General features: G+C 42.8%; 1 protein-coding gene across 13 annotated transcripts in view; it reads right to left on the reverse strand.

The window, feature by feature from the left end:
• The window catches only part of FGFR2 (fibroblast growth factor receptor 2), a 79579-nt gene that overhangs the window by 17207 nt on the left and 39372 nt on the right, over positions 1-23000 (reverse strand). For 6 of the 13 annotated variants that reach the window (XM_088169404.1, XM_088169403.1, XM_014886786.2 and 3 more), the window contains 3 exons: positions 11967-12157; positions 9244-9388; positions 6917-7113 (listed from right to left, as the gene is read on the reverse strand). In XM_088169404.1, coding sequence (XP_088025530.1) covers positions 6917-7113; positions 9244-9388; positions 11967-12157 — 533 coding nt within the window. Of the gene's footprint in view, positions 1-6909; positions 7114-9243; positions 9389-10973; positions 11122-11966; positions 12158-23000 lie in introns of all 13 variants that reach the window. The other 7 variants (XM_088169402.1, XM_088169400.1, XM_088169393.1 and 4 more) reach the window with 2 other exon arrangements.

Here is a 23000-nt window from a genome sequence, read left to right on the forward strand (position 1 = left end):
AGGCAGCTGCTCCCTCCATGTCACAAAGTTTGTTTTGGTGTGAATCTTCCATGAGGCTCTTTCCTCAAGCCTGCAAGCAGCAGCCTGACATCTCTGACCTCAGTTTCACGTGAACACTAACACAAAATAGAAATGCTTGCATTGCCAGTCTTCCCCTCCTGAAGGTGAATCCTCCTGCTCTCTTCATGCCACCCTGGCTTGGCCAAGCCCCAGGATGTCACAAAGCCACCACTGGCACCCATCCTCACACCAGGCAGCAGGAGCTTCTTCTGGACCCAGCTGGAAGCCTGGAGCACCAGAACACCCACACCTTCATCACCTGGGTGAGGATCAACTTTGCCACCAGGTTTGCTTGTGTAAAATGTCACCAGGCCACAGCTTTGTTCCACAGGTCTTAGATTAAAAAAGGAATCTTTCCAAAACCAGAGGTTAAGAGTGGAAAGAGGCTTCATAAGAAAGAAAATGTTAAGGATTGCTATCAAAAAATTAATCTTGGTAACCAGATTTGCAGCTGACAGACCTTTCCTGGTATCAGAACAGCTCCTGCATGCAAGATGTGGTGTCAATGGAAAGAGAGTGAAACTGCACAAACACAAGGCCACCATTCAAAAAAGAAAGGTGGACTGCTTCCACCTCATTCATCCCACCATCATGAATGTTAATATTTAGTTTCAGCAAATATAAGTACCTGGCACATTCCTCTAGGAAAATAAATCCAGTGACCACTTGGGACACAAACAGAAAAGTTCTATTAAGGCAGACTATGGAGCTGTAAATAAATCAGTGAGTGAATACTGAATCCTGGAGTCCTGACAGAGAGATGCAGCCATGCCCAGCCTGCAGAGAGGGGAACTCATCTGCTGGACCAGGCAGCAGGACAACCAGGGCTGCAACCTGATCTGTTTGGGTTTTGTTTTGTTGGGTCTTTTTGTTGTTGTTGTTTTGGGTTTTTTTGATGGTGGTTTGGTTTTAGTTTTTTTTGTTTGTTTTCTTTTTATTTCTGTTTGAGTTTTTTTTTTTTTTAGTTTTCTATTATTTCACTACAGTTTGAAAATGATGCTTCATTAAATGAACCAGTTCAGGACCAAGAAATGTACAATTCTCCAATGTGGCAGCTCCTCTGCCCCCAACCCTACTTTCATGAATTCCACTTTTCTGCTATTTCTGGCTTCCATTTTTTCATCTCTCACCACAACCCTATCAATACTCTATGGCAAATTAATCTGTATTTCCAAAATCTACTTACTGTTCTCTAGTCATTCTACCTAGATCTTTATTCAAGTCTTAGTTCTTACATTCTTTATTAATTAACATTCCCTTTATTTCCATGCCTGTCTTTGCCATTACAGCCAGTGTTTGCAAGGGGCATAAAGACACAGAAGCGAAGCTACAACATTTAGATACCTTAGGTATCAGAAATGTTCCAGAATTCTGGATCCTGTGGTCTTGTTTTTGGGGTTTTTTTGTTTTTTTGGTTTTTTTAATGAATATAATAATTGTACTAGACACTGTCTGGATGTCTTCCAGAGTTTCACCTTTTCACTAGTGTTTACACTCACCATTCAGCAGTCTTAGCCTGGTAAAGCCTATAAATATAAAATTGCAAATACACTGAAATACTCCAGTGATGCATTTTAAACACAGAGCTTAAATAGCAATAATGTATAGAAAAAAGCAGATTAAAGGCTCTGCCAGTTTCCCTTTTAACACTACTCCACGTGTTTACTTCACAGCAGAACTGTGTGATGGGCCAGAGATACTGGAGGTAACCAAAGTGCATTAACATGGATGGGAATGATGAGAAATCCAGTGGAACTACTCCATGTCTGGGAGAAGACAAATGGACTGTACTCCCAGGGAATATTCTCCTGATTGATTAACTGGAGCAGTACAAGGAGTTACAGGAGCTCAAGGGCTATAAAAATCTGCTCCAGAAAAGATGAAGCCAGCCCAGCCTGGCCTGAGGTTGGGGGAGATTTTCTGTTTTGAAATGGCCTCTCACCTTTCCTGCAATAAGGAAGAATTAACCTTTGATCTCCTCCCTCAAGCATCTCTTTTTCACTGCCTTAGATCACACTGTAAAAGACTGAGGAAAATCCTACCTATTCCAAGGTCAACAGACATGGTCAGCTTATATCTACATTTAAGTGGCAGCTTTCCATATGCTCTTTTTTTTTTTTTTTTCCCAGCTTGCCACGTGCAGCCCTGCTCTCCAACCCCTCACCATGCAGGTTCACCTGACACAGGTGAATCAAACACCGTGGGGGCCCACTCAGTGTGCTGACACCCTGCTTTAAGTGATGACACTGCACTAGGGAGGTATTTTGAGTGCTTAACTAAAGAAAGAAAAGTGAAAGTCAGCTTCAGTTGAGCAGAGCATTAAAAGAACCATGATGGTACATGTTAACATCAACAGGAAGGCAAAAAATATTCAGAAAATATTCCTTTTGTGCTTCTAGCAGGCCAGAGGTGAGAACAGCACCAGGCTCAGACAGACCTTTAGCTCCATATCTGCACCCAAAAAAAAGAGAAAAAGTGGGAGAAAAGCCCACTGCACCCAAACCTCATACATCAATGCATGATTATATCCCTATTTTAACTCCCATTTTCTTCCTCTGGCCAGCACACTGTGTTTAATCAGCTCTCAGTTAATGCTCTACAAGCATTTCTAAGCAGCGGAGCATTTAAAACAAACAAATCTTTGCTGGAATCTTTAAATGCCATGTGGCAAAATCAGCTGCAGAGCAGTGTGTAATTGTCTGTAATTGATTATGAAGGGTGTTTTCCTCCACTGATAATTCATACCATGTCCTGGAGCCTAGATCTGTCAGTTCTGGCACTCATGCTGGGACATTTTAGCAGGCATGCAGTGATTTCCTATAACTGTCAGCCTTTCTGAAGGCTCTGCTGTAAAAGTTAATTTGAAATCATATCCATATTTGTATATTATAATTAGTAAATAACGCTGTTAGCTGCTGGTAGAAATAGCCCATCTGAGTGACCAGATGCAGGAAAATACAAGGTTAAATGCACTACACAAAAGTGAGTAATCCTAATGTTAAGTACTGACATTTAAGACACATGCACCACCCCTCCATGAGAAGCACTCATTTGGAAACACTTATACACAAAATAACATCCAATAAATACCACTAGACAAGACAGTGGTTTTTATATAGGAAAATCCAAGCAGAAAGAAAAAAATAAAATAAATACTTAAGGTAAATCCATTCAACAATATCTTACTGACAGTTGTGTATTAATCTTTGCACTTCATAGTCTTTTCCTCTAAAAAATGATCATTTTACTGCTCAATATTACATGAAATACTACATTACTTTCCTTTTTCCTGATCACTGTTCTTTTTTTTCTGCCATTATCATTTTGAATTATTGAACTCCCATTTTGAACTATTCTGCTGGGTGAGCTCAAGCCTTGCTTTAAACCCATCAGTTCATCACAAATCCACCCATGATATCTTTATGAAGGATTAGACTCCACAACAGCAACAGACATAAATTAATAGGAGTGTATTTTTAATACTGAACATAAAAGAGATTATTGCTTCGTATTTAAAACACACACATGTTGAGGGGGTCCAAATTTGACAGATTGACTGTGACAGCCCTAATAAAAACCTTTAGTGATGACAAACATTTGTACTTGACTTTGAGCAAGTCACAAGAGATGGGACTCTCTTTCCGTCTGCTTCAATTATAATTTAGCTGTTAAAATAAAGGTTCTACAAAATAAATGTACATCCTATTGAAGGCTACCCTTTATCCTCAATCCCACAAATTCCTCATCCCCTCCCTCTCAGGCTGGTACCTCCATGCAGACCATGGGGAACACCTAAACTGCTTTGATGAAAAGAGGAGCTGCCTGCTGGATTTCCCTGGAAAAACCTGAAAACTCAGTACCAGATCCTGCTGAGGATGAAGACTGGAGGGAGTGGGAACTGATAAATCCTGACTTCATCCTGACCCTTCCTACAGATGCAAAAAGAACCGAATTTTGGCAGGAAAAAAATGCCTGCATGTGGGGAATGATAAAATCCTGTGGTAGCTCAGGCTGAACAGTGCAGGAGGATCCAAACCAAAGCATATGTTACTCAGCAAGACTCTCCTCCTGCTTAGACAAGATGGCATCAGAGCCATGCAAACGACTCTCTGTGAGCCAGGATTATTTTCCAGCCCAGATCCTCAGGGACCCTGACCCAGCAGCGAAAGAGCTTTGAAAACAATATCAAGAATTTCCCAATCTGTGGCCTCATTTCTCTGGAATTCCAACAAATCCCATCACCCAGCCCTGGATCCCTGCCCCATTCTCCCAGCCTACCTGCCACGAGCATCTCCCTCCCTCCCACCCCTCCCACACACAGCACAAAGGGAGAATTTCTGAGATCCACAGAAAAATAAAGGTTTAGTGACAAAACCCCACCAAGTTCAAATACAATCCTCTGAAATACAAATAAACTGAAACAAAGTGAGCTTGGTGGCACAATAAAACAGAGTTGAATGATCCAGAAACGCCCTTTAAATAAAACATCTGGATTATTTTTCAATTCTTCACTTGTGACAGCAGCCCTGAAATCCAAAACCAGCTTTAAAAGATGCAGAAATTAAAGAGCTGCTGCAGCCTCAGCACCAAGGAGATGATCACTGAAAAATTAAGGAATATTCACAAGCAAATCTTCAGGGACTGCTGGTCTCATCCTGCCTTTGCAAGCTGGCCAGTGAAATCATCAAACCAGAAATGCAGATTTCAGACAATGCTTGCAGTAGTTACATTTTCTTCCATGCAGGCACAAAAGCAGAGAGACCTTCAGTGAGCAACTGCCAACAAAACAGTACCAGGAACAATTGGGAGTAGTGGGATTTTTGCTTAGGGGTTGAAATAGCATTTGCACTTTCAAATAGAAATCTTTTTCCAAAAAAGTATTCCCAGTTTTAAAAGCAAAATGCCATTTTGGCTAAAAAAAAATGCAAAACCACTGAAACAAACTGATAAAAGCCAACGTGACAAACATGTTGTAAGACAGTTTCTTTCCTCTGTGAAAACAATAGCTTTGGAGAAGGTCCATATTGCATCATTTAAGGATAAATAGCTACGCTGAGGGCAGTGGTTGGCACTGCTGTCACACACAGTGAAATAACACTCTTCTCCCCAAGGAACCATTTCCAGCTGACACAACTGAGCTCACACCAAACCCTAGGTATTTTTTATACCATCAACTTATCTCTGAGTCATTAGGCTTTTATATTCAGGCAGAAATCTAATAAATGTCTCCTATCTAAGCAGTTGATATGTATCTTTCTGGCTAAGCATACAACATCTGAAAGGCTTTCTTTGTCCAGAAAGCTGCACAGATTTCTGGCCAGAGATGTGTGAATTGAGCTGAGGGTTTCTCATCAGTCTTTCTGACACACTGAGAGAGAAAAGTCCCTCTTTGTCCCAGTGATACTTGAATAAATGAGTAAAATCATAACATTTAAAAAAAAATCTAAAGTGGCAAAGAAAGTCAGAAAAAAAAAAAGAATTAACATTTTTTTGCTCATAAGACAAACCAAATATCTTTCAGATTGAAAAAAGTTCAGGTGCCTCACCTCAAGATTCTGTAAAATACTGAATTCAGAGGAAGGTAGCTAAGGCATTCCACTCCCTGGTATTTTTAACCAAGGAAATTCAGAAACCTTAACACAAGGGTCCAGAAAAACCTAATGGTGCTCAGAATCTCCCACTCAGTGTGCCCATGCATCTCATTTCAAACACTTACCCACGCTGAAGAACACTTTTTAAGGTACATGTATTACTGTGACAGTGACAATATTCTGGACAGGCTGTAAAAACAAATTTGTAGAAATCCTGCACCACTTACTCATGGTGCAGATGGACACAAAGTGAACCCTCCTATCCCAATTCCCTGGACAGAGCTTGGATCCAGCCCCATAGACAGCAATTTTTTGGCTGCTGAGGTGAACCACAGCCTCAGATTCCAACACCCCTCATCCTGCAGGGCTGAAACCTGGGGGTGCAGAGGTCTGGCCCCAAGACCTATTGCAAGCAAATCAAAACCTATTAAACTCCAGCTTCTAAAAACACCACAGATCCTTCAGGAGAGGACAGTATGAGGGAATGGAGGCTGTTCTGGCAAGTGGTGGCCCGTGATAAAGCCAAAGTCCTGTTACTTGTTCAACTGGTTTGTTGCTCGTGGCATTGCTCTCTCCAGAAATGCTCATTGCCAGCCACAAACAATTGTAAAATATATTTCATGTGATGCTGTTGTGTGCATTTTAAATCTGGCACTTGCTTTTGTTTCTTACTGAAAAGCATCATTATCCTTAATCAAGCTGTCCAAGATCTGATATAGTATCTCCCCTATTTTTGCTTTATTACAGTCTTTTTCTATATTGGGGTGTTTTCTGGATGCCTGGCTATGAAATTCCCTCCCCTTGGTCTTCAAAAGTCTTCCTGAAAAATACCTCTCTGTATCTGGTACCTAGTTACCACAATAATAATCACCTTAGAAACACCATAAATATACAATTAAATAGGATTCTGCTCCCAAGCCCATTAAGGCACCAACATTTTTTCCATTGACTCCAACAAGCCGTGGGATCAGGCCCCAAAATACTTGATATACATTTTTTTCCTCCCCTCTACAGACTGCTAACACAGAACATATTTCATTTTTTACATTTCTCCCCCTCCTAACAGCCCTACCCTGATTTCCTCAAGACACACATCACCGTGCTAAGACATTCTCTCCATCCCACCACCCCTACCTCAATCTGCTAGAATTTATCAACCTCCTTACTCATCTCCCTTTCCAAACCTCTCAGCAGAAGGTTGTGCTGGCTTAGTCGGGTGGGTAAAAAAAAAAGTTTTTTGAGACTCTTTATCTACTTTCTGTTACCTGTCTGCGCAGGGGGATTCTCTTGGTCAGCTTGTGCACGGCGGGCTGGCTGCTGAAATCCGGCTTCTTGGTGGTGTTCTTCATGCGGCACAGGACCACTGTCAGCACCATGCAGGCAATCAGGAACACCCCTATGCAGTAAATTGCTATTTCCAGGTAGTCTGGAGAGGCTGGGTATTCTTTCTCTTTCTCAGGAGCTGGATGGGAAGGTTTTGGGAGGGAACAATCATGCCACAGGGTTAGCACGCAGAACGGGCGCAGCACTTGGAGCAAGTAATGGTAAAATAGAACCAAGTCTGCTGTGATATTCAGAACATTGAATGTTTTGGTCATCTTGCAATGCAATTATTTTTTTCAGATTACTGCTTTGATTTCTCAGTTTTCACTGAGCGTGAGCTTGTGCATCAATGTATACATACACGTGTCTGCCTAGGCAGGTACATCGAAATATTGCATCAAAGATAATTTTAGAGGGAGGAAAAAACTGTTCAAACTAGGCTCAGGTTCATTTTGCTACTTGAGTCAAACTGTCAAACTTTAAAAGCATTGCAATTCTTGTGAACCACACAAAAGCACATCTAAAGATCAAACTGTGAATTAGCTAGCTTGAATGAAAAGTGTCTACATTTGCAAATAAATGTTAGGGCTTGAGTCTGCCTGTTTATTCAAAATTTTCAGTAGGATCTCAAAATACAGAGGGAAGGGAGGATGAATCAGTCCCTCATCATGTCTATAAACTCAGTTTAGGGGTTTCAAAAGGTTTTTAAGGACCTGGCTGTCCAGCTGCTTAACCAGCTGTGCTTCATGCTGGGTGCCCAACTCCCCTGAGGTCCTTTGAGGAGCCCAGAGATGGATTAAAAAGCATAATTGAAGTGAAAAATGAATTGCTAGCAACACGTTAATTAACGACCCCTCTTCTGTGAGGACTGTGGTCTTTCAAGTAACCTCATCAGTGGTTACTGGCCTATGAGATTAGATTTTGGAGGGAGTGGCTCTGCAGAGCTGTTACTCTGATTGAAACCATTTTGAAGCTATCTTCAAGACAGTTCCATGTGCAAACAGTGTCCCTAATCCCTTATCTGGGATTCAACCCCCGGGTAAACAGCATTCCACAGCCATCAGCGGTCACTCCGCAAGCAATGCACGTTTCAAGCTGAAATTTTCTTGTGCCTTTCCAGGCTTATAAAAAAATACTTTGTTCAAGACAATTGGTTAAAAAAAGAACAAAATGCTGTTCAAGCACTTGCAGAATGCAAACACTGCCAGCAGAAGCAAGCTCTACACAAGCACTGCTCTGCCTGCTTGGTGACACCTCACAGGCTCGGGGTTCAGCTCAGGGTGAGATGGAATAAAGCTGCCTTATTCAATATATTTCAATAAAAGGTAAGGAATTGTCTGCAGACAGTGGGAACGTTTAACTCCCACACTGTGAACCTCAGCAATACGCACATGCAGCTTTTGTACCTCTTACTTAGGATTAACAATTAATAAATGTTAAGCACAAGATGACCCAGCAAACCTCAGGTGGTTCATGTTTTTTTCCAAAGGAACTCCTGAGGCAGCTGCCAACAGTTATAAATGAGAAAATTTGACTAATGTCAAAACCAACTACAGTTACGTCTTCTAACAGCTGATAATAATTTTCAGGCAATAAAGCACATTGATGTTTGTTTCTTTTAAGGACAGAAACATCATCAACCCCAGAACAGCAAGACATGCTTTGCAGTAAAAGCAAATGACTACTTGTTTCCTTAGAGCATGCAATGTTTAAAGATGCACGGAGCCGATTCCCAAGATATGGAAGGCACTGCTTCTGTACACGATCCTCTGGCATTGAAACTGGAATTTCCATGAGAGATTTGCATGATTGATAGGTAAAAGTGAATTGAAGTACACGGAATAGCTCAGGTATTTTAATGAGCCAGTACATAACTATGGCCAAATTAGTTCCAAATTTTGTACCAAACTGAATTTCATCCTCTTGAAAAAGTTTACAATGATTTACAGGCTGATTTTCAGTTGTCTCATTGAAGTGCTAAGGAAGTGCAGCTCCTCAGCATTTCTGATGATGTCAAAACATTTCAATTCAGTGCAATAGCCACACACTCCACTGCCTTTTTTGTTGTTGCTGTTTGGTTTTTGGAGTTGCAAATACACGACAGAACAACTCACTGGCTTGAGACAACTGCACTTAGAAAACCAAAATCATTGTAAAAGTCTTTTTTTTTTTTTTTTTGAGACAGAAGCTGTGCTAATTCTGCAGCAATCAACAAGGGGAAGGGGGGGGAAAAAAAGAGGAAAAACCACGGAAAGAGAGCAGTGTATACCTGGCAGAACTGTCAACCATGCAGTGTGAAAGGATATCCCAATAGAATTACCCGCCAAGCATGTATACTCCCCAGCATCCTCAAAAGTTACATTCCGTATATAGAGAACCTCAATTTCTTTGTCCGTGGTGTTAACACCGGCAGCCTAAAAAAAAACAAGAGGGAAGCAAGAGAAAAAGCTAGACACTGAGAGAATTTTTGTGGATAGGGAGATGGAGCCACAGGGCTTTGCACTTGGTAAAGGCAGAGGTGGAGAGATGCAAAGCTCCTTCCCCATCCACAATCCCTCATCCAAAAGGCGTTTACCAACAGGTCCCAGCTCACCTCAGAAAGTAATCAACACCCTTCACCAGACCTAAACTCACCACCTAAACATGCATGCAATCAAAAGGCATGGAAAAATTCACCCACAAATGTTTTGGTTTTTTTCTTCTTCTTCTTTTATAACAGGAGAAAGTTGAAAGAAAAACAAAGAAAATGAAGTAGGACAGAATGTGGGATCCTTCACTTGTAGATACCTGTTTCAGAGGAAAGAATTGACCACAAAAGCATAGTCTAAAATGATTTTTTTAAAAGGTGAATTCTGCTCCAAAAGACAACTTAGTAGCTGTCTCAGACTGTGCATGATCCTTGCATCACCCACTGCACTACACTATTGTGTAGTAACTACTACTGTACATTGTGAAGAGTTACCAAATCTCGTTTAAATCTCAAATACGAAAAATATTTGGTGTTTACTTAGAAGCACAGTGGAAAGTATTCTAACCCTTGCTCAAAACTCAGGGATCTTGTTCAGTTGTGGCTCTCACAGGTAGGAGAGAAAAAACTTCAAACGTTTGAGGACCGGAAGATGGAAATAAAATATGTTTTTTCTACATCTTAAAGATTGAGGGGGGAAAAAATTTCTGCAAGTTTTGCGTTTTTTACTGGTCATCTTCCAGACTTCTTGTCTTGACATTTGCACCAATCCAAGGATCAGTGATTATCCAAACTCATACAAACGGAGTAAATCTTAGGCCTGGAACTTCCCAGCTGCCCCAAGATGGGCACATCAGGGCATCAGCATCAAGGTCTCAGTGACTGAGGTTTAGAGAAATTAATGTTTACTACTTTTGATCTCTGTTCCATTCAAAAATGTTACTTGGAATAGATACCTTTACATTGGACCACTTTGACGTAAATTTAGGTGTGGGCTGTAGTCACAAGGTTGCCTGTCTTTATTGTAACTGCTGAGTAAAACCCAGCTAGTAATGGGTGAGTAAGACCTGGAAAAATCCTCCCACCTGCACAGTCACAGGCAAGGTGGGAAGGTCTAAGTGACTAAACTGACCTGACTTATGCTCCAGTGGGTATTTATGTGAACAGGTCATATATATACACACACCTATGTGCATATATAAATGCACACTACTGGGTTGTAATTACATTATTCAGTGAGTACCCTCTGTGTGAACTGCAGAGTATGCAGAATGAACGACAAAACTGGACACACACACACAGAGACACAAAGACACCAAAGAGAGAATAAAGATCAGCATCAGAAACCAAAGCAGTGCTTCTGGCACACAGAGAATATTGTGGGAATTTTTCCATGGCTGCTGGTGCAACACCAGCTGCATCACCAAAGGAGGATTACACATATACCACCAAGGCCAGAGAGGATCCTACAAGCTGCCTGCAGTCTCCCAAAGCACCATTTTTTTCCAGCTTGCTTTAAAAAACATTGTTACCTTGTGCGCTTGGCAGAACAGAGAGCCAGGCAGACTGGTTGGCCTCCCCTATATAATTGGAGACCTTACAAATATATTCTCCAGCGTCCGCCTCTGTCACATTGAACAGTGTCAGCACTTCAGCATTGGAACTATTTATCCCCGAGTGCTAGAATAGACCAATAACACAGGAGAACAACGTCACTGCTGCCCAGAATGGACACCAATCTATGGTCCCACCACCAACACGTCACCAGAATATTCCACATCAGCCTCTAAACATTGAAGGGTTTGGGGTTGGAATTTGTTGGTTTTTTTTTTTTCCTTTTGGTTGTTGTCGTTTGGTTTTCTTACATCCGAAGCATCACACGAGGAGTTAGGAAACAGCAGCGTGGGGGAAAAAAGAATCCACCTAGGCAGGTACTGCATGGGACAAGTAGGTACAGAGCTGGCTTTTCTTGCTGTCAGAGTTTTGGCAATGCCACCCAGCTTGGGAAACTCCAGTTTCCCTGGTGAAGCTTGCTCCAAACTGGCAGGAATGACAGTACCAATATACTGCTCCAAACCAGACATCTCTGCAGGCTCAGCATCCAGACAGCCCAGTCCTCCAGCAGGCTTTTGGCAGCAGCTGCCATGTTACTTTGAAATCAAGAGGCTGAAGAAACGTGGAAGAAATGGAGTAGATTGTCCCAGGTATGTTTGGGATGCTTTCTACCCATACAAAAATTTCAATGACGTTCTTTAGAAGGATTTTCAATTTTTTCTGAACAAGCCATATCTGAAACATTCAGATATAAAGGACTTTTTATGGAAGTAAAAAGGAGCAGAACAGTGCCTATAAGCTGCCTAGTTAACATTCAGGCAAGCAAATGTTTATCTAACTCATCATTTCATTTGTAACACAAGCATCTCCACTTTCAAACAAAGTTCAGAACTCGAAATCCTTGGATTTACACCAGATAAAGCCACGCTCTAAAGAAGGCATCACCACCGCCGGCATCTGCGAAGCCTCACCTTTAAAACCTGGAGATAGGGCAGCCCATCTGGCCCGTACTTGCTGCCATTCCTCTCCACGTGCTTGATCCACTGGATGTGGGGCTGGGCATCGCTGTAGACCTTGCAGACAAACTCGGCATCGCCCCCGACCACGGCGGAGGCGTTGGCAGGGAGCCCCGCCTGCAGGATGGGCCGGTGCGGGGAGCGCTCTGCAACAGGGACACAGGAGCAGGACAGACACACAGAGGGAGAAATAAAGATGCATAAATAAGCAGGGCTGCCAAGAAAACCGTGCAGTGAGCGCCGGCCAAAAAGCCCTGCAAGCCTGTTGGCTGACTCCGCCGAAATAACGCCGCGGCCAAAGCGTGTAACAAAACCTGCAGTTCAAAGGAGATGGCTTGAGCACTACACTTGTAATTTAAAGAATTGCCATTTGCGGGGAGGGGGGGAACCCTGCTTAAACACTTTACTCATTTTCCACGGTTTAACTCAGCCCTAATTAGGGAAAGTATCTCCTTTTGGTGTTTTTTTCAAGCTACCGTAATAAAGTTCTAAAACCTCCACACGTTAAGAAGAAATATTATTGATTAATTTTTAAAATAAACCAAAGGGAATTTCTCTCAAAAGTAGCAGCAGCACGCAGGATGCACAAACCAGGCAGCTCAACCTCCTAAAATGCTCTAAAATCAGTGCCACCACCACCACCAGTGCTCTCTGCTTCACCCAGACACAGCAGCAGAAACACTGCTTCATTCTCATTTTCATTCTCACCAAGACACAGGGAAATACAGAGCTCTCTGCAAAGCTGAAGTGTATTTAATGTGAGCCAATTCAGCTTCTAATCTATGCCATGCATAAGCATTTCTCACACGTTTTCAGTCAGCCTCTCTTGGGGAGCAGCTGAGGGAATTGGGGTTGTTTAGCCTGGAGAAAAGGAGGTTCAGGAGGGACCTTCTTGCTCTCTACAGCTCCCTGACAGGAAGTTTTAGCCAGGTGGGACTCAGGCTTTTCTCACAGGTGACAAGTGACAGGACGAGAGGAAATGGCCTCAGGTTGTGCCAGGGGAGGCTTAGATTGGATATCAGGGAAAATTCCCTCACCAAAAGGGTTGCCCAGCTTTGGCACAGGCTGCCCAGGGAGGGCATCTAAAAGTCATGTGTGACACCTGGGGACCTGCTTTAGTGGTGGCCTTGGCAGTGCTGGGTTAATGGTTGGACTTTGATTATGATTTTAGAGGGCTTTTCCAACCTAAACAATTCTATGAATCAGAAGTGAAATGTTCACTGGCCATCCCTACCCTCAGCTCCCCGTCCTCTCCAGCTCCAGGAATTCTTTCAAAGATAAGTAAAAAATAGCAGACCCAAATATTTATTTTTAGAGGCTATATACTGTAAAAGCTCTGACACTACGAGCCAAATCAGCTGAATTTCTAACCAAGCGTTCCTTCTTAAACATACTTGTCTCCAATAAATTGTTTCACAAGCAAACATTGTGAGTATAATAGCAAATAATGATGCCATTGAACAATGGGATCTTTTATACAGTCCAATATATTTGGCATGCAGCAAACATCTACTGGGAATTTATTCACTGAGGCTATGCTGGCAGCACATTACAAAGCAGCAGTCTTATTTTACTTGTGGCAAAAGTGCATTTGCATTGCAGTTACTAAATTATTCCATTGCTATGTGTGTCATTTTCGAAGATCTAGGAACAGTTTCATATTTTTTAATTTGTAAATTGCAGTAGAACATATAAATTATTATTTTACAGTTCTGGAGAGAACTTTTAGTTTCTCACCTTATACTAAATAAGCTCTAATTCCATCTCCCTCATTCCTTCATTTGGGTACAAAAACAGCAAGCAAAAATCTCTCTTTAATAGAAACCTTACACCATCTTCCAAAACTTATTACAGCTGCCTTCAGTATAAAATGAAACCTTAGAGAATGTTATTTAAAATGTTTTTTAGAAGTCAGTAGGCCTCATGTTTCATTTCTCCACATCAGGGTTTGATTTCCTTTGTGACCTTATTCTCTGCCCTTTAACAAACCAGAGAATGAGGCCTGAAACATTTTGGAAAAGTTCCTACTATGCCAACATCCACACACGAGATGTGTTTAGTTTATCCCAATAACCATCAATGATTTAATCTTTTATTGATGAATGTCAAGCATTTCCTCTACCAAAAAAGAGGAGGCAAATCAGAGGAGTAAAAGCAGAGTTCTCACCTCTTGGTCCCAAATTTCATTAAAAAAAATTAAAGTGTGTGCATATGGATGAATATATATGTATGGCTGTTTGTGAAATTTCTTCTCTAAAGGCAAATTGTTAAAAAGAAACTTTGGTTGCCCTCCCACCCATGATCAGTGTTCACCAACTCGTCCACTTTAGCAGAGGGGAGCAGTCCTGTGCCCACACAGGCTAACAGCACAGGAGGACAAAACCATCACCATGCAAATCCAGCAGGGCTGCATGGCAAACCCGGGGTCCAAAGAGCACACAAAATACACTCAGGATTGGGGAAAATAGCTACGAAGAAACTTCCATTAATTACCAATGGCCAAACTTAATTTTGCACAGCACATTTTCTTGGAAATACTCATTTCAGGATATTATCCAAAAAAATCCTGAGGCTATACTTCTCTGCAAACCCACACACATCTAAGGACTCTATTAAGCACAGGTACTGTCAAAGCCATATTCATAAATCTCACATCACTATTCAGCATTTAAAATACAAGCTGTACATTTGTAAGCAGATATCATCACTCAAACCACTAGCTGCACTAATATTAGATGGAAACAGCGTGCTCCTTTTTATTGAACACCAGCAAAGGAGTCAAAGCTGCCTCTAAAAAAATCTTAAAGGCTGGTGACAGTGATATTATCATTACCTAATAATTATAATCAGGATCATCACTAAAACACAGTGACCATATATATATATATATCTTGTTATTTAAACAATATTTTCATACAAAAACAAGCTGGCAACAAATCTTATAGCTCTGGAGCCTGATTTCTCTATTCCTCCTGTTCATTAATATTGAAGAACCACCTTGAGAAATAAATCTTTGGTGCCTGAACACTGAAATTTCAGTGTTACAACCTCGCTGCTGACACGATTTGTTGTAAAATCAAGGCAAAAACATATGCCATAATACAGAAAATCACCCCCAACATGCTTCATGCTGCATCCCACCCTAAGAGACAGACACCAGTTTAGATACAAAACCAACTTCATCCCTTTCTGAGGAACCAGTTATCTACAAAAGACAGAGTCAAAATGATTGCTCACGTGAGGAATATCAGATTCAAGGCCACAAGCACCTAAATTTTACACCACCATAAAAGTGCCCAGGGCTTGAGCATTTCTGCTCCCTTATCTGTGGACAAACAGAGTTGCTATCTGAAGGGATGACTGACAAAGAGACCTTGCCCAAAAGGCTTAGAGGAAACTGTCCTTTAGCCTGTTAATGTTAAAACTTCAAAATACCTCCCTCTGAGAGATAAAACTACAAAGAATCCAGGAAAGCTGGAAAATTCCAAGTTCCAAAAAAAATCTGGCACAATGGCAGGAGCTCCCCAGGAGGTTCCAAACACTGCAGGACCCCTAGAGATGGTGGGAGCCTGTCCTGCCACTGGAAATGATGCTGGAGCCTACACACTTCACAAGGAATCCTGAGAACTGGCTCTTTGAGGAATTTAAGCCCCTGAACAGAGGATTCCTACAAAAGGGTCTCATCTCTTCCTCATCTTTGGCTTTATTTCCTTTTTTTTTTTTTTTTTTTTTTTTTTTTATCTTTGCTGGACAGGGGAAAGGAGAGAGGGAGGAAAGTGATGCTCCAGTGAGGTGAAGATGCTGGGGTGGGGAGGTGGGTGAGTGGGTGATAGGGGCCAGACCCCAACTCTCAGAGCCAAGGGAGAGAAGAAGACACAAGCAGGATGGAGCAGCCATGGGGAGGGAGACAGGGCAGGAATTGCTGCCAGTGGAGAGGGACTGTGGTGAGAGAGTGGCACTGCTGCCACCAGGGAGCCTTGGCAGGGACAGCAGACAATAACCCCGGAAGGGGGGAGCTCCAGGACCCTCCTGGAGCCAAGTCTCCTTAGCAACCTGGCTGAGAAGAGCTCTGGGAATTGTCTCTCCAAGCCTCCTTGTCACCCCAGCACAGATAGTTCAGGACCTTTCACAGGAGCTAAAAGCCAGAACCAAAGCCCATTGAAGTCAGGGGGAAAACTCACATGGAATTCAATGGGCTTTGCAAAAGGCATCCGATTCATTGAGAAAAAAGAAAATGAAAACTACTCTTATTTTTCTGCTTTTGAATGTGCTTGTTTCCTCTCCTTGCAAATGTGTGATTCAAGTGTGGGCTAGAAAAAGAAAAGCTTAATAACAAATGCAAGACTAAGCATGAGTTCCGGGGACAATGGAGAGATCCTCAATTACGGGGGTGAAGAGAGGGAGAAAAAAATTACCTAATTTTTAGCTAGACACATTTCTCAGACCCTTTAATTGCAGTTTTGAAATGTTACTGACTTCTAAGGACTCATCTTGACGGCTGCCACTGAGCAGCTACAGAGGGATCCCTCAATTGATGCCTCTGAGCACCAGCTCTGCATCAACAGCCCTTGGTGGAGGTTCTGTGCTTCAGTCATCACTGAATGAGCAATGAAGAAGCTCCAGCTGTCACTGTATTGACTGGAAGCACAGACCTGCCATACCCTCTTCTTCCCTGGCCCTGGTCAGCACAGCACCCTCGGCTCTAGTTGATTATTTTGCCTGACTCCAAGCTTGGGAAATATTCAGCAGCAGCCTGGACCCTGTCTGGAGAAAACATTATCCACTCCCAACCACCTTCCTTCAGATGCTGCAGGATCTGTTACTTTGGGAGATGCTAATTATGCTGTAAATTATGGGTCTCAAAAGCATCCTACAGCATTTTAGACCAGACTGTAATCACAGCCTCTTGCACTGGCTTTGGCTTCACATTGTAAACTTGCAAGATTGACTCGCAAGCCTTAAAAAAATTCACCACAGCCTTTTCATGACACATTCCTACTCTGTGTTTGATCTTCACCAATGAGCAGCACTTCCCCACCATTTCCATGGAGCCACCTACCCAACCCAGGAGATCTCAGGAGGCTGCTGGGGTCTGGGAGCAGCACAGCTCTGTCCCTGAAAACAAATCACATCTGGGCATTTCCTTGGGAGACACTTTACAGATGGATGTAAAGCCACCTGACACAGCCCTTGTGCCACCAAGTGACCCACAGACCTCACAGAGTGAGATGCCAGCAGTGTCACCCCTCTCTGGGACACCCAGAGCCCTGTCCAGCAGTGTCACCCCTCTCTGGGACACCCAGAGCCCTGTCCAGCAGTGTCACCCTCTCTGGGACACTCAGACCCCTCTGCTCGTGCCCTCATCCAAACCATACCCATAAGATTACCAAAACATCTCCATCGAAGGGCAGTTCCAGGGTAACTTTTCAGTGACTTAACCACTGCCTGGAGCTGGCAGGAAGGTGAAACCTCTCAGGTGTAACTCCAGCTTCCCACACTGCACCCTATAACACCTCAAAGCTGAAACACGATTTCTTCTCAGAAGTGGCACCAGTGACCATTTCAGTCACAGTCTGAGGGAACAACTCCCTCCATCTGTGCAAGCCACTCTCTCTGTGCTCCTTTTTTGTCATCCCTCTTCAGACTGTACATGTAGCTACTATTATTGCTGGCTCTGATGCTGGTTTTGGTGATGTGGGTACCTGCTACAGGACTGGAGCATTTACTATAGCCAAGGGGCCAACCAGGGGTATCAGTGCCTGATCAGCATCTATTTGGGCTAAATGTCAGCCATTAAAAGAAAGATTATAAGATTATTAAACCCTTACTGTTCAGTGAGTTTCAGGTTTCTATCCTGTGCTAGCTGACTGCAAAGGAACCAGTTTGCAAGGAGAAACACAAGGATTGCCATCCTTCATGACAGATCCCACCTACACTCACTGCAAATCCAGCACTCAGAGGCTGGATTCATTCTTGTTCTCTGAATGAGAGAGCCTTTCTGAGATAAGTTTCAGGAACAACTCCAGCATGAGGAATTGCAACTTGGCTTTCTCTACAAATCCACCATTATTCAAGTTCCTACAAAGGTTCCCATTTGGAACTGCAGTTGCACCCCACACCCCAGGGTGGAGAGGTGTACAAGGGGTCCAACCAAAGAGATGCCAGCCCCCAGATGCCAGGAGGAATTTCCTCCTCCAAGGCAGCTCTCTACACATGGGCCAAGCCAAACCTTCACTGCCTCTCCCCAGCACAAATCCATTGCTTAGGGGACCTGTGCTCTCTGAAATCCTGGAAGCAGAACACTCCTAACCCCACTGTTTGCTCCCTGGCATGGAGGAGGAAGGCTGAGCTGGCTGCTCTTTCAGAAGATCAGAAAGCACCAAGCAGGTGCAGGCAGAACACCTCCACTAATGAATGTCACGTGCCAGATGTCCCTGAGCCAGGAGCTGAGCAGCTCCACCAGCTGCACGTCAGTCTGGCTTTCTCTCTGCACAAGATGAAGCTCTGCATGTTGTTCATGGCCAATTCAGAAGTGCTGCTGAACTGTCATGTTCTGTTTAAACAGACATACATACACACAGACCCCTCCAATCATCACTGCCTGGGTAATTTACACGTGCCAAGGTAGAGCCCACAGCAAGTTAGGAATGATGCTCTCTTCCCAAATTCTGCAAAAATCACGAGATGCTTGAAGGCTGGAAGGATTAACATCACTGTCATAAGCCAGTAAGAGATAAAGACCATCCCTGGCAAGAACTCTTGATAAAGAACAGGAGCCTCTCATGCAGACTTGCAGAACAGCTTATGGACCAGACCAGCATTACCAGTGCTGATGATATCACACCTTACAAATTTTGGCATCTTTTAACCAGTAGGCATTAGCCAAGAAATGGTTCATGCTGCTCCATGTTCCAGTTCAGCATTTCTCCATGTGCAGCATTTCCTACTGGCCCAACACTCCTTGAAGAAATCATTTTGGTGGCCAAAGCTCCAAAGGGGAATTGCTGCAGCTGGAGCTCCAGTGAACTTGGCACAGGGACCTGGGGCCAACCTCCATCACCATTATCTAAGCTCCCTTTGTCCTTTGATTTAGGAGCCTTTTACACAAATTTGAGGCACTTCTTGCTGCTGTTGTGTCTCTCACTCCATCCTTGCCAACAACTGGGTCTCACCACCCAGCCCTGCTCTGGTTTTTGGGCAGTACCAGCAGTCAGCACAGAGCAGGCAGCAGGGAACCAGACTCCACATATCCCTGCTATCACTGAATACTTTCACAAGAAGTTAAACATTTGAACACTATTAAAGAATTTTAATGCTAAAGATTAAAGTTCTGTCACATATATCAAAGCAGACCCATTTATTACCCATAGCAAAGCCTCTGCCACTCCATCCAACATCCTTGAGACACTCAAGCCCTTCTACTCACCCAAGGCCAGCCAAGTAAGAGGCAGTGCCTTTTAAAAATCTTTACAGAAGTTAAGCAGGTGTATTCAAACTCTTTGTCCTTGGCTTCACCACCTTCACCTCTAATTTTAAGTAATTTTTAATGGCACTGTTTCCCAAGCAGGCAAAGCTCCTGCTGATGTTATCCCATCTGTCTCCTTGGATAACTCTACAGCAGAGCTTCAGCTCTCTGTCCTATCTGCATTTTAGCTAAAAATCCATCTCTGCACACCTTTACAGCAGAAGTGCATCTGCACACCTCTTCCTCACAGGGCAGCAAGACAGGGAAAAGACAGCAAGCAAGAGTGACCTATTTGGCTTGATAACAGAGCCCATTGATGTCAATGAAAACAGTACAAAAAAAATTAAAAAATCATAATCGGAACTAGTTAAAAGCTGTCCTTTCAAATCACACATATATCTGAGGGTTAAAAGAGACAGGAACATCCAGCAAGCCTGAGGCTAAGGCAGGAAACATGAATGCTCTTGTTTTAAAACATGAAATTATCAACAGGGTTTTAAGACCAGTTTGTCCTTAAAAGCAAAGCTCTATTGTCAGGCTGACAGCGTGGGTTTCATCGGCCCCAAGGAGCAGAAAAAGTCCTAGCAGCAAGAGTTGTACAACACTAAACTTGGAGCTCCCTTGCAGGGTCCCTCACCCAGTGCATGCATAAGCAAATGTTTCATACATGTCTGAACAAAGGGTGGAGAGGCCTTATTTTAGTGTGAAAAAATTATGGGAAACAGAACAATGAGAGGCTACAATTTTCATTGATATTCTTTTCAGTATATCCTAAAAGAAAAAGGCTACAAGAGAATATGAAAAACAGCTTGTGACTTCTCACAGACAAGTGGTAAAATTTTATTGTTCTGGCTGTTCCCAGAGACTGCATTAATTTTTACACCCAGAGATATCATCCTTTGTGCTGTGCACAGCTCCCAGCACTCAGCTGCTGTATAATAACCAGAGACAATGCTGGGTCCAGCATCACTGGAATGGGCTCTGCCAAAGGTTTACTGCATGCCTGGCAAACAGCATCTCTCCCACAGGGATGATGTCCTCTCCCAGCTGCAGTGGCTTTAACTCACCAGTGCACCCAGTGATGCCATAAAGCACACGGGGGGAGTTTTTATTTCTGCTGGTATTGTGACCCAACTACATATTTCTCATCAGCCAAATTTCCTTTCCTGAAAACAGCTCTGCCTTTAAAGTAAAATGGAAAAGATTATGTAAAGCTTTAAAAGCACTCCTTACATTTGTACATTCTCCCCCCTTTTTCTTACACAGCACACTTGCTCTATTGAGCAATGCAGGTGTGAAATTATTGGAGGCACTGTGGAATTCACCCTTCCCCAGCTCCCTGCCAGACACAGCCAGCCAGCAGCTGACTGACCACACTGACTGTGCAGGTCTCAGGGCAGAAAAGAAGCTCCAGCACCCAGAATTTCAGTGCTGGCCAGTCCTGGCTCAGCCTCATGACATGTCTGTGTCAGCCTTTTGGGCTTGCCTTCCCTGGTGATGAAGTTTGGGGACAACTTCAGCCATCAGTTTCCCTCCATCAGCACCACATTCCCTTCTGCAACACACAACCCACTCTGCTGAAAGCTGGACCAGATGCTGAAGAAGACTGCTCAAGGAAAGACCCTGAGTATACATATTTGTCATTTTATTTCCAGTAATTTGGGTAAATCCAAGTAAATGTCACAAGATGCAGCAGCCTGGTCATGCTTGGACACAGAGTTGGTGCTCCAGAACTACGAAGCTGATTTGTTAAATTTCTACAGCTCTTGTCCTGGTTCTGGCTGGGGCAGGTAATTTTGTTCCTAGCACTGGTGCAGTGCCCTGTCTGGATTAAGGACGTGAATAATGTTGAGAACTCACTGATGGTTTGGTTGTTGCTGTGCAGCTCTCACACTCAGTCAAGGACCTGTCAGCTCCTTGTGCTGCCCTGCCAGGGGGATACTGAGGGGTACAAGGACGTGGGGAGGGACACAGCCAGGACAGCTGACCAAAGAGATATTCCAGACCAAATATACTCAGTGTATAAATTGTGGGGAAAGCTGTCCAGGAGCCACTCAGGAACTGGCTGAGCACCAGTCAGTCAGTGGTGAGCAACTGTTTTTCATTTGCATCACTTGATTTTCTTGAGTTTTATTTCTCTCTCTTTTCCTTATTTTCTTTTTCATTATTACCATGATATTTAAATTATTAAACTGTTCTTATCTCAACCCACAAGTCCTCAGTTCTGCCCCTTCTGACTCTCTCCCCCATCCTACAGTGAAGAGTAAGCAAGAGCTGTGTGTGGGCTTGGTTGCCTGTTGGGGATTATCCACACCATTCCTACATCCCCATTTTCCTGCCTTTCAGCATAAATGGACAATTTCCTAGGAAGCAGAAACAGGAGCACCACCAACAACCTCTGGCTGAGCAGCAGGTGCCAGAGCTGCTTTCTGAGAAAATGTCACTGAAAAGCAGTTGGGGCAATAAAACCCATTTGCTGAAATTGTCACTGAAATATAGACATAGGTATGGTCACAAACACCCGAGGTGCACAAATATCAAAGGAAAGCAGCTGCTGCAATGAAATGATGGTGCTCAGTAATGCACATAATCCAACTGAATAGCAGAAACAGTGCTGCAGGTATGAACAATAATGAATGCATGGAGATTCACTTATTAATGCAGAATACACAAAACAACTGATGCTTTGATCACCTTATTTATGATGGTGATTAAAACCCCCTAAAAGTACATGTAATCTTAAACTTTTATAAACATCTTGTAAAAATGATAAATTACTTTATTCCTACTAATACACTGTCATGTTGGGTTCTTCCCTTTGCTAAAGTTCTGGCAGTATCAGTATTTTACTTTCATAAAAAGTCAAAAAAATGTCAACATATTCATGCTACCTTTCAAAGAGCAATCTGAAAAAAAATGAACTCAGTATGTTAAATTGACAGAGCAGTTCAATATTCGACAGTGTTTACCAAACTCTGATTTTTAATGTGCCTTTTTATGTTTAAATGGAATAACAGCTGTGGAAGCTGCACCACGGGAACGGTAGCAATCCAAAGATGACATAATGGCATAAAACCCCTCAAAAGCTGTAAATCACAGCCACCTCTGCATGTCAGCTCACACAGTGGTCTGCAGAGCACAGAGAGGACAGGAGACCAACACTAAGGCTCTAAGTGTGACCTTTTTCTTTATTAGACACAAAATTTTACATTTTACTATTTGTCCATGCTTTTCTACTGCCAAATTCCTCACCCTCTTACCTTTCACACCCTGATAAAACCCTTAATTTTTTTTTCCTCCTTGATTGTAAACCTTGTGTTTGTCTTTAATACATCATCATCCAACCTGTACCACAGTTAATTTACAACTTTTCTGTATTTATAATCTTTTTTTTTTTTTTTTAGGTTGGTTTTTTTTGTATTTTTAAGACATAGTTTTACCAATTTGCTGCCAATTACACTGCCATTTTTTCACTAATAAAGCTGTGAGAAAAGCCTGGATCAGGTCAGAAAGCTCCTCTTATT

The sequence above is a fragment of the Sturnus vulgaris genome, chromosome 8 (assembly GCF_052056855.1).
Source record: "Sturnus vulgaris isolate bStuVul1 chromosome 8, bStuVul1.hap1, whole genome shotgun sequence".
In the NCBI taxonomy this organism is placed as follows: Eukaryota; Metazoa; Chordata; class Aves; order Passeriformes; family Sturnidae; genus Sturnus; species Sturnus vulgaris.